The 15,202-nt window shown below is 41.6% G+C and overlaps 1 protein-coding gene across 4 annotated transcripts in view; it reads left to right on the forward strand.

Annotated features, from left to right (window-relative positions):
• The first annotated feature begins 2,030 nt into the window (after positions 1-2,030).
• Usp14 (ubiquitin specific peptidase 14) overlaps positions 2,031-15,202 on the forward strand; it is a 31,597-nt gene continuing 18,425 nt past the window's right edge. The window contains exons 1-4 of one of the 4 annotated variants that reach the window (XM_021661568.2): positions 2,031-2,245; positions 7,619-7,764; positions 9,581-9,613; positions 14,297-14,401. In XM_021661568.2, the coding sequence (XP_021517243.2) occupies positions 2,230-2,245; positions 7,619-7,764; positions 9,581-9,613; positions 14,297-14,401 (300 nt within the window). In that variant the 5' untranslated portion in view covers positions 2,031-2,229. Of the gene's footprint in view, positions 2,246-2,404; positions 2,527-7,618; positions 7,765-9,580; positions 9,614-14,296; positions 14,402-15,202 lie in introns of those variants that run through there. The other 3 variants (XM_021661567.2, XM_060377685.1, XM_060377686.1) reach the window with 3 other exon arrangements.

Genomic DNA, 15,202 nt, shown 5'->3' on the forward strand with positions numbered 1-15,202 from the left:
CCTGCAAATATGTCCACATTTGAATCCCCCGAGCTTGTACTTACTACACTGCCTTCAAATAGTGACTTACTGGTGTGTTTACGTTAAGGATTTTAAGATGAGAAGTTTGGCCTGAATTACCCAGGTGATGCCAATGTAATCAATGAGAGCTTATAAAGAGGGAGGCAGTAGTCAGAGTCAGAAGAAGCTTGTGAGGATAGCAGGGTAACCAGGGCAGGGCCCGAATTAGCAACCAGCGAAAACGGACAGTTTGTATCACTTAGAGAAAGCAAGGACTAGATATTGCCATTGGTACCTCCAGAAAGGAAGTGACCTGCCTGCCAACACCTTGAGGTTAAGTCTTCCCAGGCCTCTGACTACACACTGGTAGGATAATTCATCTATTTGGCTTGCAATCAACAAGTTTGTGGTGGAGTTACAGCAGCGATGGGAAACTACTGAGGGGCTTTTCCATTTCGGAAGGCCCACGTTCTTCGCCTCAGTGCATATGAAGGGAGGCTGAGCTAGACAGTTCTTTCTTTGTGCCTGTCTATCTCTGGCTTCTGTTGCACCCAGCAAAGGGCTCCATTTAGAAATGGAGTTCATGCATGCATATGTTAATACTTTGAGTTATTCTAGGTCCTCTTAAGACAGGATCTGTGTTTGATTCATTTTGTATCCTATATTGAGTGCTTTAGATTCACATCTACGGGGGGGGGGAATGAAGAGACTAGCTATGAATGTAATACTGCTGGATAGGAAAGGAGTAATTGTAAGATCAGGTTTTGTTTAGATAAGTTAGTAATAAATGGGGGATTTTAAAGATGGTCAGAATTCATGTTAGCCAGAAGAAGAAAGCATTCTAAGCAGTGGTATTTTATAAAGTACCCTTACTTTATTGAGAGGCCTTGTTCTCTTGTCTTGCGTACATTAACAAGATTATAAGAGTCCCGATATTTGGCCATATTTCACAGGCCTTGTTTATTCATAAACATGCAGGTTAAGATTCTTACCAATAGATCCCGGGAAGTGGTGGCACAGCCTTTAATCCCGTAACTCAGGCAGATCCCTGAGTTCCAGGCCAGCCTGGTCTACAGAGTGAGTTCCAGGACATCCAGGGCTACACAGAGAAACCTTGTCTCAAAAAAAAAAAAATCAATCAAACCAACCCAAAAATCTCACTATTACATTTTATTACGTAAGGAAGTCTACCTTAGACAAAAAAATCAAGGCTGCTATTGTCATGGACTCCCGCTGTCACTGAGCAAAGGGTAGCTTTGCAAAAGAAATTTTAAAGCTCCCTTTTCATGGCCAGTGTGTTTCCAAAGACTGCCTTTGATCCCATGTGTTTTAAATACAGGTGAGCAGTCCCCACAGACGCTAGGAGAAGTTAGTGTGCTACCGAGGTGTGTACTGTAAACAAACTTGATGGAGTTAACTCACTGGGCATCTACAGGATGGGAATCTCAATAAATGTCCACTTCTGGTTGTCACGGCACCAGACAATGCCTGAGCACGCGTTCAAGAATCAGAAATGCACCGAGTTAGTAAAAGGCAACAACGAGTTAACGAAAGCTCAGTGCGGAAGATGACCCAGCCGTAAGTGGGAACACCAGGCTCCCATCTGTGGCACAAGGAGGACCACGTGTCCTGTGGGTGCCAGCGGCGGCGGAAGAGCGCCGATTTCCGGGGCTGCACTCCGCCAGGCGCCGGCCCCGCCGCTTCCTCTCCTAGGCCTCGAGGGCCACCGTCCGCTGCTGGTCTCCGTCCTTCTTGTGTTTTCAATCCGCCTGGGCTCCTCCTCGCGCCCTGGGCCCGCCCGTTTTTCTCCACTCACCCCCGGGTTCCTCCTACCGCAGGCCCCGCCGTTGCCCGCCGCTGCCCTTCCCCACGCCCCGCCCCATCGCTTCAGCCCCCGGCAGCCTCAGGTAGCGCCTCCTCTCCCTCCGTCTGCCGCGGTTCTCCTGCCCAGGCCCCGCCCCCACGACGTCAGCCCTCCTCTCACGCCCGGGCCCCGCCCCTCGGGCCCCGCCCCCGGGGCGGGCGGCCCCTCCCCCCGTGCGGTGGCTCCCTGGGTGAGCAGCGTGCTGCTGCGTCATCGCCAGTGGCCGGTTTGAATGAGGCTCGTCGCACCGGAGCTGCCGCCACCCCCGCGCTTCCTTCCCGGCCGGCTCCAGGAGCTGCTTCTCCTTCCTCCGCCGCCCTTGTCAGACCCAGCCTTCCGCGCCGTGTCCTCCCTCCTGCCTCGCCATGCCACTCTACTCCGGTGAGCTCCGTCCTCCCTCGTGCCGCGCCCTCGCAGCCGACACTAGGCCTCCTCGTAGCCCCAGCCTGCAGAGGCGCGCGCAGGACCCAGCCGCCAAGGGCCACGGTGGGGAGCGTGCAGTGGCGGCCACGCGAGTTGGAGCCCGGCCACCCGTGGGAGCTTGGCCGCTGTGTCTCCGCGTGGGTGGGGTGGGAGCTGGAGTGGAGACGGGGAGAATCTGGAGAATCGTGACTCTGCAAAATAGTTTCTGTCGCTGTCCTGGAGTGCTGGGAAAGGCGAAGGTGTGTCCTGGGGCTCAGGAGACCAGGCTGCTGGAGTGTGATTGCGTTGAGTTCCTGGATGAGAGCAGGGGTGGAATGAGCGTGGAAGGAAGTTGGAAGTGGGAGGTACAGGTTTGCTCACTTCTGCTCGACATTGCTCTGGGTAGCGCCCTACGGACCCCTTTGGTTCTCTCCCCCACTTTGTACCAATTTCAGTTCTGTCGTGAAGCCTACTGCCGATCAGTCTTTTTTGATGCTTCGTTTTAATTTCAGCATAGATTGTTTTGGACTTCGAAGAGGAAACATAGTGTTAGCAGGGGTCATTTATTGATGGCTTTCCAAGGTGTTGACTGAGGATCACGTTTTCCTTAGTTAATGGACTTCACTGTCCCTTCTCGTAGTCAAAATGGCCTCTGAAATGTATATGGTGACTCTAGTTGGCTATGGATATGTGATTTATTATCTCTGATTCTCCACTTTTGGTATACATAATTCCTTTATTAGAGGAATGATGTGAACCAAGAGTAATAATTGATCTTAGGGTAGATTGTTTTATTCATTTATCTATTTATTTGGAGACAGGGTCTGCTGTGTAGGCCTACCTGGCCTGGAACTCAAGAGATTGCCTGTCTCTGCCTCCCGAATGCTGGGGTTAAATGCCACCATGCCTGGCCTCCTCTTCCTTATTTCTAATAATGCCTTCATTTATTCCCATGTCATCTTTAGCTTGTACTATTATACATTATTTTAAAACTTGTAGGCCAGGTGTAGTGGCCCATGCCATTGATCCCAGCAGTCAGAAGGTGGAAGCAGGTTGAACTTTGATTTTTGAGGACAGTCTGGTCTGCAGAGTTTCAGGGCAGCCAGGGAAACCCAGTCTCCAATAACCAAAAAACCAAAACGAAAAACCTCACCCAAACTCCAAACAAACAAAAATAACTTCTTGCTCTAGTGGTATTGACGGTATTGACGATCAAACTCAGGACCTTCCTTGTGCATGCTAAGTAGGAATGTTCCACTACGCTATTTCCCCAGTGCCTTTGCCTTTTGTCTCTTTATGATTACAGTTTGTGCCACATTTGAATTTCTTTATTCTGCTGCTCCTAGAGTTGTCTAATAGTAAACAGACCAAGCAGCCTCTATTTAAGTCTCCAGGGATTACACATGGCCTGTACCGTAAAGGTCATATGTATGTTTTAACATGCCATATGCTGCCTGCTACCATTCTTTTTTTCTTTTTTGTTTTGTGTTGTTGTTTCTTCCTGAGATAGGATTTCTTTGTTGTAGCCTTCCTTGGCTGTCCTGGAACTCATTCTCTAGACTAGGCTGGCCTCAAACTCGGAGATCCACCTGCCTCTGCCCCCCCACCCCCAGTGCTGCCATTAAAGCTGTGCACCGTCACCACCCAGCCGTATTCTACCTTTCTAACTTGGCCCTTATTAACTTGCTTCTAGTTTTCTCCTCTGCTGTCTAATTTTCTCTGGGAATTACTGCTATTTCAGAACTCATGCTAAATGCTTTTCTTGTCTGTTTTAGGAATACTTCTAATCTCTGGCCAGTACCTTTGTTTTGAGATTCAGCTCAGAGTTGGCAGTGATAATTCAAAAGTTAGTATTTCCTCCAAGAAATCTTTCCTGGTTGGGTTATGGTGGCTCATATCTCAAATCTCAACATTTGAAGCACTGAGACAGAAGGATCATAAATTTTTGTACAGCGTAGGCTACAGAGGGAGAATCTGTTCCAAAAAGCAAGACCAAACAGAACAACAAACAGAAATACTTCCTTACTCAAGCTCTTTGGCTTTTCTGTATGTGATGGGGCATGCCTTTAATCCCAGAACTTGGGTGGCAGAGTCTGCCTGTTAGTTCAAAGCCAGCCTGGTCTGCATAGTGCATTATAGCCAGGACTACATAGTGAGACTGTGGCTTAAATCTTTTTTTAAAAGATTGTTGCTCTTTGAGCCGTTTGTTTTTGTGATAGTCATCATTATAACCACCACATCATCTCTTCATTAGATTATATTAGGTTTTCTCCAAAGATAAATAACTTGCTTGTTACTAAACCAGTGTTCATTTGTTGTGTATGAGTGGTATATGCATGCAGAATGTGTTTGGTAATCGGAGGAACTGTTTTCTTTTCTACCATGTGGGTTGTGTGATTGAACCCAGTTGTCAGGCGTAGCCACAAGTGCCCTTCTTGCTGAGCCTTCTCTCTGGGCTCATGAAATCAGACCCTAAACACACTCAGTGACCTGTTGATACAATTGAGATGTGGAGTCTGGATCAAGAATTAAAATTTTGATTCTAGAAGTTGAAACTTTGTTTTGAAATTCCCTTAAAAAAAAAAAGACAGCTTTCAATAAATACACTTGAGTATTATTATTTAGATATTTTAAACGTTAGCTATTTGGTGAAATTGAGCGTGGTAAAATTTACCTTTGTGTCCGTTTTTCTCCTTTTCCTTTTGGGGTGGCCTGCTTCTAAATCATGGGTACAAGGGGCTGCTCTACCTCAGTTTCTTGGGTAGCTGAGATTATAGCCAGGTGTCACATCTTAGATGTGTTTAAGTGTGCAATTTTCTGTCACCCAGGTTTATTCACATTTTTGTACAACCATCAATATTTCCAGAATCTATTCCTTCTGAAGCTGAAACTCTTGCCATTTAAAAACATTTCCTCATTTCTTCTTACCTATTACCCTGTGGCAGCCAACATTATTTAATTGTTAAGGTTTTGACTTTATGTGAGTAGCTCATATAAAATAAGAAAACACAATCTCTGCCCTTTTATGATTGGTTTGTCTCACTTCATATCAGGTCTCCACACCTTGTCTTTCTTGTAGTGTATGTAAGAATTTTTTTAATTTAAAATTGAATAATATTTTAGAGTGGGCTTTTCCCAGCAAGCCCCTTTCCTGCCTTCTCTTTCCCTTCCCTCCACTTTCCATTTCTCCTTTGCCCTTTTGCCGTAGGGATCAAACCTAGAGCCTCACACTTGGGCAGGTCCTCAACTGCTGGCCTCATCCCTCCTCCTTTCTCAGCGTTTGTCTGAATGACGATGCACTGAACGAGTGTACATGTAGCTGTTTTGAGTCCTTCTGTCGTTCTAGGAAGAGAGTAATAGGTAATTCTGTGCGTAAATTTTTGAGGCAGTCTTATGCTGTTTTCCATAGCAACCACTATTTTATGTTCACATCAGCAGTGCAAGGGTCCTAGTTTCTCCACACCCTCACCAACCCTTGTTATTTCCTGTTGTCAGACACGTTTTGGGGGGACAGCAAAGTAAAAGTGCTTGTGCCACCCGAGTTCCAGCCTTAGCATCCACCTACGGGGTGGAAGGAGAGAACTAACTCATGCAAATTCTCCTCTGACCTCAACATGTTAGCAGAGACATGTGCATCCCCCATACACATGGATATACACTCAGTAATGTAAAAAAAAAATTTGAAAGACACTTTGTTGTTTTGTTTTTTTTAAGACAGGGCTTCCCTGTAGTCCTGGACTCACTTTGTAGACCAGGCTAGCCTCAAACTCACAGAATCTGCTTGCCTCTGCCTCCCTGAGTACTGGGATTACAAGCTTGTGCCACCATGCCTGGCTAAAAGACACTTTAAAAAAAAAAATGCTATGGTTGCACATTTGTTCACTCAGAAGGCTGAGGCAGAAGTATTGCCAATTTGAGCCCAGTCTCATTTAAGACTTTAAACCTCAAACCACCTCCCAGATAATTGAGGGGAAAACATAGCTGTTACATGTAGCCAACATATCTTTGGATTTTTAAACACTTCAGTACTTGTTGCTTGGAAACAACTTTTCATTTCTCCTATACTTTTTGTATAGTTTAGAATTTCAGTACTTTTTCAACAGGTGTGTGTGCGCACGTGTGTGTGTGTGTGTGTGTGTGTGTGTGCGCGCGCGCGTGTGCGTGCATTTGTCTGTCTTTCCAGTATGAGATCTGGGGAGGCTTGTGAGCCAAGAGCCAAGCTTTTATCCATTGAACCATCTCCTCAGCCCAAGAATTGCTACAACTGTTTTCTTTCTCTTTGCCTTTTTTTTTTTTTTTTTTTTTTTTTTAATTGAGACAAGGTCTCATGTAGATGTTTCTGGGTTTCTGGCCTGGAACTCTGTAGAGAGGCTGGCCATGAACTCACAGGAATTCACCTTCTTCTGCCTCCTGAGTGCTAGGGTTAAGGTGTGTAACCACATACCCTACCTGAACTGTATATAACTCTTTAACCTTTCTGGGTGCTCTTTTATTCCCTCAAGATTTATTTTCCATAAACTCTCTTATCTTTCTCTCTGTTCCAACAGTATGCATTGCTTTAAACCAGTGGTTCTCAACCCTTTGTGGGGGGTTGAATGACCCTTTCATATGGAAAACACAGATATTTATGTTTTGATTCATAACATAGCAAAATTACAGTTATGAGTTACAGTTATGAAGACAGTTTTATGGTTGGGGAGGTTACCACAACATGAGGAATTCTGTTAAAGAGTCCCAGCATTAGGAAGTTTGGGGAGCCACTGTTTGAAGGTTAATCAATTCAGGGAGAAAATTCAGTGTGATTAGAGGTTCACCTTAGTTTACAGAGGTGGTTGGAGTGTGATTTAGAATACGTGGGTTTTTATTAACCGATTTTGTGGCATTATTGGATCAGGCAACCTCTCAAGTCAGCCTCTCTGCTTCCTTCCCCCTCACCTTCTCCTTTCCCTCTCCTCCTCTAACCTGCAGTGCTGTGAATTTAACTCACCTGTATGCTAGGCAGATGCTGTACCACTGAGTTATATTCTCCACATGCTTGTATTTATATAATAATATATAAAATTTTGTTTTGTATCCATTGCATATATATTACTCATTTTGGGAATAAAACAACAAAGGACTTTACTTTTTTATTTTGACTTGACTTTTTTCGGAGATGGGGTGGGTTTGAGGGAGGGTCTCTCTCTGTCATCTTGGCTGGCCTGGAACTAAAGAGAGCTTGCTTCTACCTCCTACGTGGTAGGGCCTGACTATTTTCACCTTTAAAAGTTATTCCCTAATGATTTTCTAAATTTGAGGTCTATAAGCTTAAAAAGTATATAAATGAAAAAATAATTATGTTTTTGTTTACAGTTACAGTAAAATGGGGAAAGGAGAAATTTGAAGGTGTGGAATTGAATACTGATGAACCTCCAATGGTGTTCAAGGCCCAGCTTTTTGCATTGACTGGAGTCCAGCCAGCCAGACAGAAAGTTATGGTGAAAGGAGGAACCCTGAAGGTAAAATGGATCTAAAGTTTCACCAATACTGTTTAATTAATGCTAGAAAATATGATTATTGCTAATGTAGCTTTTTTGGAGACATGGTCTCACAATGTAACCCTCACTGGTCTGAATCTCCCTGGATAGGTCAGCCTGGCCGTAAACTCTTAAGATCTGCCTGCCTCTGCCTTCCCTTTCACCTGTTCTAGTGATCGTGTGTTTGTGAGGCACATCATGGCTGTTTCAAAATACAGTATTACAAAGTGTCATTGACAGTTTATTCAGTAGATACCTCCAGTGGTCAGGACTATAGCATGCTACAGTTATCCGTAATGTTTGAATTTTTTGTGTATGAAGATGTTGATTTTATTTTTTTGGACTAATATAAAATGGATTTGTATATCTTTAGTAATTTCATGTACAGGGATAGAAAATTTTATCTGTTAAAAATATACAACCAGGGGCTGGAGAGATGGCTCAGTAGTTAGGAAAACTTGTTGCCCTTGCAGAGGACTCAGGTTGGATTCCCAGCATCCACCTGGAGACCCACAACTGTCTGTACTTTGTCCTAATGGCTCTGATACCCTCTTCTGGTCTCTCAGGGCATGCAAAACATCTGTACATATAAACAATAGAATAATAAAAATGTAACAGTAGGGGTAATTAAAAAAAAAACCCAGAGAGTATATTTTTGTAACTAGTGTATTTGAATGTTGAAATTGAGTTTACCATTTTCATCAAAGCCCTGGTTCTTAAGTAATGGGACACTTTTATACTTTTTTTTTTCTTTTCTCACAGTCTACATTTTAAAGATGAATCTTTTTCTCTTAACAATAATTGCTGTCAGGTTAGAGAGATGGCTCAGTGGTTAAGAACAGTGGCCGTTTTTCCATAGGACCTGGGTTCAATTCCCAGTACTCACATGGCAGCATATAACTGTAACTCTAGGGGGTTCAACACCCTCACATAGATACACATGCAGGCAAAACACCAGTGCATGCACAATTCAAAAAATATACAGTGAAAAAAAGAGTAATTACTGTTTAACTCCTCTGTCTAGAGAAGGAGAGAAAACCCATGTTTCTTTCGGAATGATCACACAAACTCTATAATAAGAGTTCAAGTTTACCAACCCTTGATGAATGGCCACAAAATGATGAGGGTTTTCTTATTTTTGTTTTGTTTTTTCTTCTTATTGTTTATAATAGTACATAAAGATAGCTGAAAAATATTTTTCTGAGGTTTGTGTGACATTCTGAAGAATAGCAGTTAACTTAAGGATAAGGACTGCCTGCCCTGTTTCTCAGGTGTAGATTAGATGTTGATGAAACTTGTTCACTTCGCAAATTCTGTGAGCCTTTGGCCTTCAGGGAGCTGGAAACTAGTCTGCCGAGCTGTGTCTTGATGTAGACTGTGGAACATAGCAGAAAATATTAATCAGACAAAACTGACCAGTAATAATTAACTTCACTGCATGTATCTTTTATTACTTTTTAGTACTTTTTCATTACTTTTCTTTTTTGGTTTTTTGAGACAGGTTTTCTCTGGACTCGCTTTGTAGACCAGGTTGGCCTTAAACTGCCTCTGCCTTCCGAGTGCTGGGATTACAGGCATTCATTACTTTTCTGTTGTGTATTATTTATATTTTAAAACTAAGAGAACAGAGCATCAGAGAGGTTGCAGTTAAAAGGACAAAAGAATGGGATGTACAAGTCAAGCAGGTCTGGATTGAATTTCTAATTTTGGGGCAGGCATGTAAATTTTATTTTGATGTAGCTTGAAATTTAATAATTGTGCAGAGGTGGTTAAACGTTTTTGTTTGTCTTTGAAATAGGATGATGACTGGGGAAGCATCAAAATGAAAAATGTAAGTATTAACACTCATTATAGGGGGCAAGGGTGAAAAAAAAAACAAAAAACAAAAAAACACTTACTACAATGAAGTAACCAAATTATTTCACCAAAATAAATTTGAAGTGCTGTTTTTTTAGTGTGAATTTCAAGTTGTTTAGCACCACTTAATTTCTGCTCTTCCCCACCCCCACTGATTTGTTTCAGTCTTTCTGGAAAGTCAGCTACAGGTCCATCCCTGCACTCTTGTCTCATTCTCTAGTTGATGAAAGTGATCTAGTTGATTACTGTGTGGTCTTTATAACAAAAGCAATAAGTAGAAAATAAGATACTATAAGTCCTCCACATTTTTCTCTTTTCAAAAAAATATTTTTTATAAAGATTTTATGTATTTATTTTGAATGCTCTGTGTGCATGTACGTCTGCATGCCAGAAGAGGGCAATAGAGGGTAATAGAGGGTCATGAGCCACTGTGTGGAATTGAACTCATGACCTCTGGAAGAACAACCAGTGCTCTTAACCTCTGAGCCATCTCTCCAGCCCTCAAAAATATTTTTGTGTTCAATTATAATTTTATAAGAAGTCAGTTTCTGTAAGTTGACTTTGTTTGAAAATACATAGACCTTTAGGCCAATTTGGAGAGAATGAGCGTACATCGAGCACCAAGTCTCTGAGTATGGTGTGCTTACTGTTTGTCATAGTAGAGCTGTGGTGTTTCAGTGCAGAGACCCTGCCTGGCTTTTGTTAGACTCTCGGAATTTAATGTTCTTTTGCAGTTGAAATAATATCTTTAAGAATTTTTTTCTCTGGCCACGGTGGCGCATGCCTGTAATCCCAGCACTCTGGGAGGCAGGGGCAGGCAGATTGCTGTGTGTTTGAGGCCAGCCTGGTCTACAAAGTGAGTCAGGACAGCCAAAGCTAAACAGAAACCCTGTTTCGAAAGCCAAAGGAAAAAAAAAGAAAGATTCTTTCTTAATGTTTGTGGCTAGCATATAAAAATGTAATTAATTTTTTCCTGTGTTTATTTTTATTTTGTGATTTTAATTGACTTGTTAGTCCCACTAATGTTTTTGGAGATTGCATTGAGGTTTTTACATACACAGGAATAGTATTTTCAAATAATGAGTTTACTCTTCCCTTTTAGTCATTGTGATTTTTTATTGAGGTATAATTGATAAATAACTTTTGTGTTTTTTTCCCCCTAATATTTTATTGGAATTTCTTAGTATGCTGCTGAGTAGAATACAGTGGACATTTTATCTCAGTTCACTAAGATTTAAACTTATGAATGACTGTTAACTGTTGATACGTCTTTTTCTGATTCTTGTTGAAGTGATCATTTGGTTTTGTTTTTATACTTTGTTCAGTTTCGCCTAGCTATCACTGGTTCTCTGTCCTTGGTCCTGAGGACGGAACCTGGGGTGTAGTGCATGCTGGGCAGCTCTTTACCACCAAGGTGCACACAGGTGTGCCAGCATGGATTCTCAGTCCACTCCACCACTCGATATTGCTATATGTTGCCCAGGCTGGCCTTGAACTCCTGGACTCAGGCCGTCTTGCTTCAGCCTCAAAAAATGGGATGAAAAGTGTGTCTACTAGTTATGGTATACATGCTTTTAATTCCAGTACCCTGGAAGCAGAGGTCAGCCAGGGCTACAGAGGAAGACTCTGTCAAAGAAAAAAATGCAGTTAACCCTAAAGGGGTTTATTGATGTTTATTCTCAATAAATATTAATTATCAATTAATATTAAGATATTAAAATGAGATATTTAAAAATATTATTCATTCATATAAAAATAATTACAAAGGGAGTTGGCAGTTGGCTCAGTGGATAAAGGTGCTTACAGTCAAGCCTGGTGACAAATCCATATGGTGAAAGGAGAGAACTGACCTCTGCAGGTTGTCCTCTGACCTTCACATTGCGCGCACACGCGCACACACAAATAATTAACATAATAAATCAATAAAAATTGAGAAAAGTACCTACCCCAGTTTCTGACCCTGCATTTGCATGAGTGATTACCTTCAGTACTGGCATCACTTAGTGGAATATAACAGTTTCGTGGCCTCATTATAATACTAGTGCCAGATAGAGATTTATTTATGACTTTATTATTCTAAAAGAACCTCAGGCCCCCGTGGAGGCTCACAGACACTACCTAGAGTGCTGTGACTATTTGAGAGGAGGACATATTTACTTCCTTAATGTATTTCTGGGTTCAGTTTCATAGTTAGGATGTTGGCATGTATGATCATGAGATATTTTAGCCTTTATTTTATTTTACTGGTTTTTCGACACAGGATTTTTATGTGTAGCTTTGACTATCCTGGACCCACTTTGTAGACCAGGCTGGCCTGGAACTCAAGAGATCCCCCTGCCTTTGCCTCCCGAGTGCTGGGATTAAAGGCTTGAGCCACCATGCCTGGCTCTAGCCTTTATTTTTATATTGATTTATTTTCTTATTTTGAGACAAGGTCTCAAGTAGCTCTGGTTGGCCTTGAACTCTGTTTGTAGGGGAGGATGGCCTTGAACTGATGTTCTTCCTTCTGCTGCCTGGTGCTGAGATTAGAGGCCAGTAACTACTACACCTGGCTAGTCTATATTTTTATTTTATTATGCATTTCATTTTGTTGTCAGAATTATGCTGAGCTCATTAAGAGAGTTGGAGAAGTATTTCTTTTTTCTCGATGATGTTCTTTACATATATGAAATAATTTACTGATGAGTTCTTTTGGACCAGGATTTTTCTTGTGGGAACTTGTGTGATTTTAATTTCTTTAAGAGATTTATATTTTTTACTTTTTCCTTATGTTAGTTTTTGATGAGGTTATGTTCAAGGGAAGGAGGGAGGAAGAGAAAACATTGAGTATCAGTCCTTGCCTTTCACTTTGTTTGAGACAGGGTCTCTTTGCTATTGTGTAAGCCAGGATAATTGGCCCCTGAGCTTCTGGGGATTTTCATGTGTTGGCCTCCTTTCTTGCCTAGAAACACTGGGATTAGTGGTGTGTTTTACATGGGTTCTGGTCCTCATGCTTGCATGGCAAGTACTTTACATGTTGTGTTATTTATCTTCCCAGTCCTATATGATGACTTTTAAAACCTATGCCCAAAGATTTACAGATCCTCCTGCTTCTAACTCTCAAGTTCTAGGATTAGAACCTATAGGTATGTGCCATCTTGCCTAGCTTAATATTCCTTCCTGTTTTCTTGCTGAGTATTAATAGTATATTTAAATATTTGCTTCCTTAGACAGCCTTGGAAGAAGTTTCATTAGTGATGGTTTAGTATTTCTTTTCTATTGCACTATAAAAAGTCCATGGAGAAATGAAAGAATGAAGGTTTGAAGGTTATTGAATTCGACATAGATAATCCTCTGTGTGTGTCTCTTTTGTTTTTTTTTATAATTTATTTATTTTTATTTTTGCATACATTGGTGTTTTGCCTGTATGTATGTATGTATGTCTGTGTGAGAGTGACAGATCTTGGAGATACAGACAGTTGTGAGCTGCTATGTAGATGCTGGGAGTTGAACCTGGGTCTTCTGAAAGAGCAATCAGTGCTCTTAACCACTGAGCCATCCCTCCAGCCCCTCTTTTGTTTTTTTTAAATCCTAACTGCAGTTTCTCCTTCCTCTACTCCTTCTGGCCCCTCAACCCCAGATCCACTGCTTCTCTGTTTTTCTTCAGAAAAGAACAGGCCTTCCAGGGATTTCAGCTAAACACAGTATGACAAGTTACAGTAAGACTAGCCACATACGCTCACCTTAAGGCTGGACGAGGCAACCCAGTAGGAGGAAAAGGGTCCTAAAAGCAGGCAAGAGTCAGAGCCAACCCTTGCTTTCACTGTTAGTCCCACAAGAACACCAACCTATACAACCATAACGTATGTGCAGAGGACCTTGCTCAGACCCATTCAGGCTCCTTGATTGTTGCTTCATCTCTGTGAGCCCCAATGGGCCCTGCTTAGTTGATTCTTGTGGGCTGCATTCTTTTGAGGTATCAGATATCCTTAACTCTAGCTCCTGTAATTCTTCCTACCCCCTTTCTGTGGGGTTCCCTGAGTTCTGCCTAATGTTTGACTGTGGATGGTGTCTGCATGTGCTCAGCTCTGTATTAGTTGCTAGATGAAGCCTCTGATGAGTGTTAAGCTAGGTATCATCTTCAGAATATCATTAGGAATCATTTCATACATCAACCTTTTTTTTTTTTTTGGTGAGTCGAGTTTGGTTGTTTCCTAGGTTTCTGGGCTATCCAACCTCTGGTTTCTGGTGTGGACTCCCTCTCATGGTGTGGGCCTCAAGTTGGACCGGTTATTTGTTTTGTTGTTGTTTTGAGACAGGATCTCACTATGTAGCCATACCTGTCCTGGAACTTGCTATGAAGACCAGACTGGAACTCAGAGTACTTTATGCCTTGGCTTCCCAGGTGCTTGGATTAAGGCATGTGCCATGGTGCCCAGATCATAGATATCCTTAAGGTTATAAGTTTGCTCACCTTACTAAAGAAGCACAGTCCCAGTTAAAGCCACTCCCTCCAGCTCCTACCAGGGTGAGGTTGCCACGCATCTGCTTTGTGTAGATTTACTCTCTGTTGGCTAGTGGAGTCATGCTGTCGTATGAGTTCTTTTCAGTTTTCCTTTATTGATCATAACATTGTCAGCTTTTAAGTATTTTCATGAATTTATTTCTTTTGTAACAGGGAATGACTGTCCTAATGATGGGGTCAGCAGATGCTCTTCCAGAAGAACCCTCTGCTAAAACTGTCTTCGTAGAAGACATGACAGAAGAACAGTTAGCAACTGCTGTAAGCCATATCAGATTTTCTGTTGGCTCACTGCTTTTTGAAGAACGTTATTAAGATGTCTTCCAGGAAGTAGCATCTAGAGGTTCTGATTTAATTATTAACATTGATGTATGTTGGCAAGAAGTAGAATTTTAATATTTTTGAAACTAGCTTAAGTCTGTCCTACAGTAAGGTTCATCATAAAACTCAGGAGTTCCTTGTTATTGTGTACTTTGATTATTATTGCTTTTCTTAATTTATATGTGATTTTAACTTAGCTTAATTTATATTTAGCATTACATATGACATTTCTAATTCAGGCCTTATACTTTTATATGTTAAAGGTGTGAAATAATAAAGATAGTTATTTTACAGATGAGGGTGTTAAAAAATGCACACGTAAACACATAAATTGATATACAATAAGTATATATTGGGAAGATAATTCAATTGAAATATTTACTACTTATGAGAAAACAGGATCAAAGACAAGTTTAAATGATAGGCCATTTAAATTCTTAAAACCTTCCATTTTGGGGCTGGAGAAATGGTTTAAGAGCACTGGCTGCTCCTCCAGAAGACCCGGGTTCAGTTCCCAGTATCCACATGGGAGCTCACAACACTCTGTAATTCTTGTTCCAGGGAACCTGACACCCTCTTACAGACATGTACAGTGAAGACACCAATGTACATAAAAATAAATAAATTATTTTTAAAAAATCTTCCATGTTAAATACAGCTTATTTTGATTATTATTAATTATAATAATAATTATTATTGTTACTGGTACTAAGGGTCAAACTAAGGGCTTGCTAAAGCAAG

This window comes from Meriones unguiculatus, chromosome 2 (assembly GCF_030254825.1).
Source record: "Meriones unguiculatus strain TT.TT164.6M chromosome 2, Bangor_MerUng_6.1, whole genome shotgun sequence".
NCBI lineage: Eukaryota > Metazoa > Chordata > Mammalia > Rodentia > Muridae > Meriones > Meriones unguiculatus.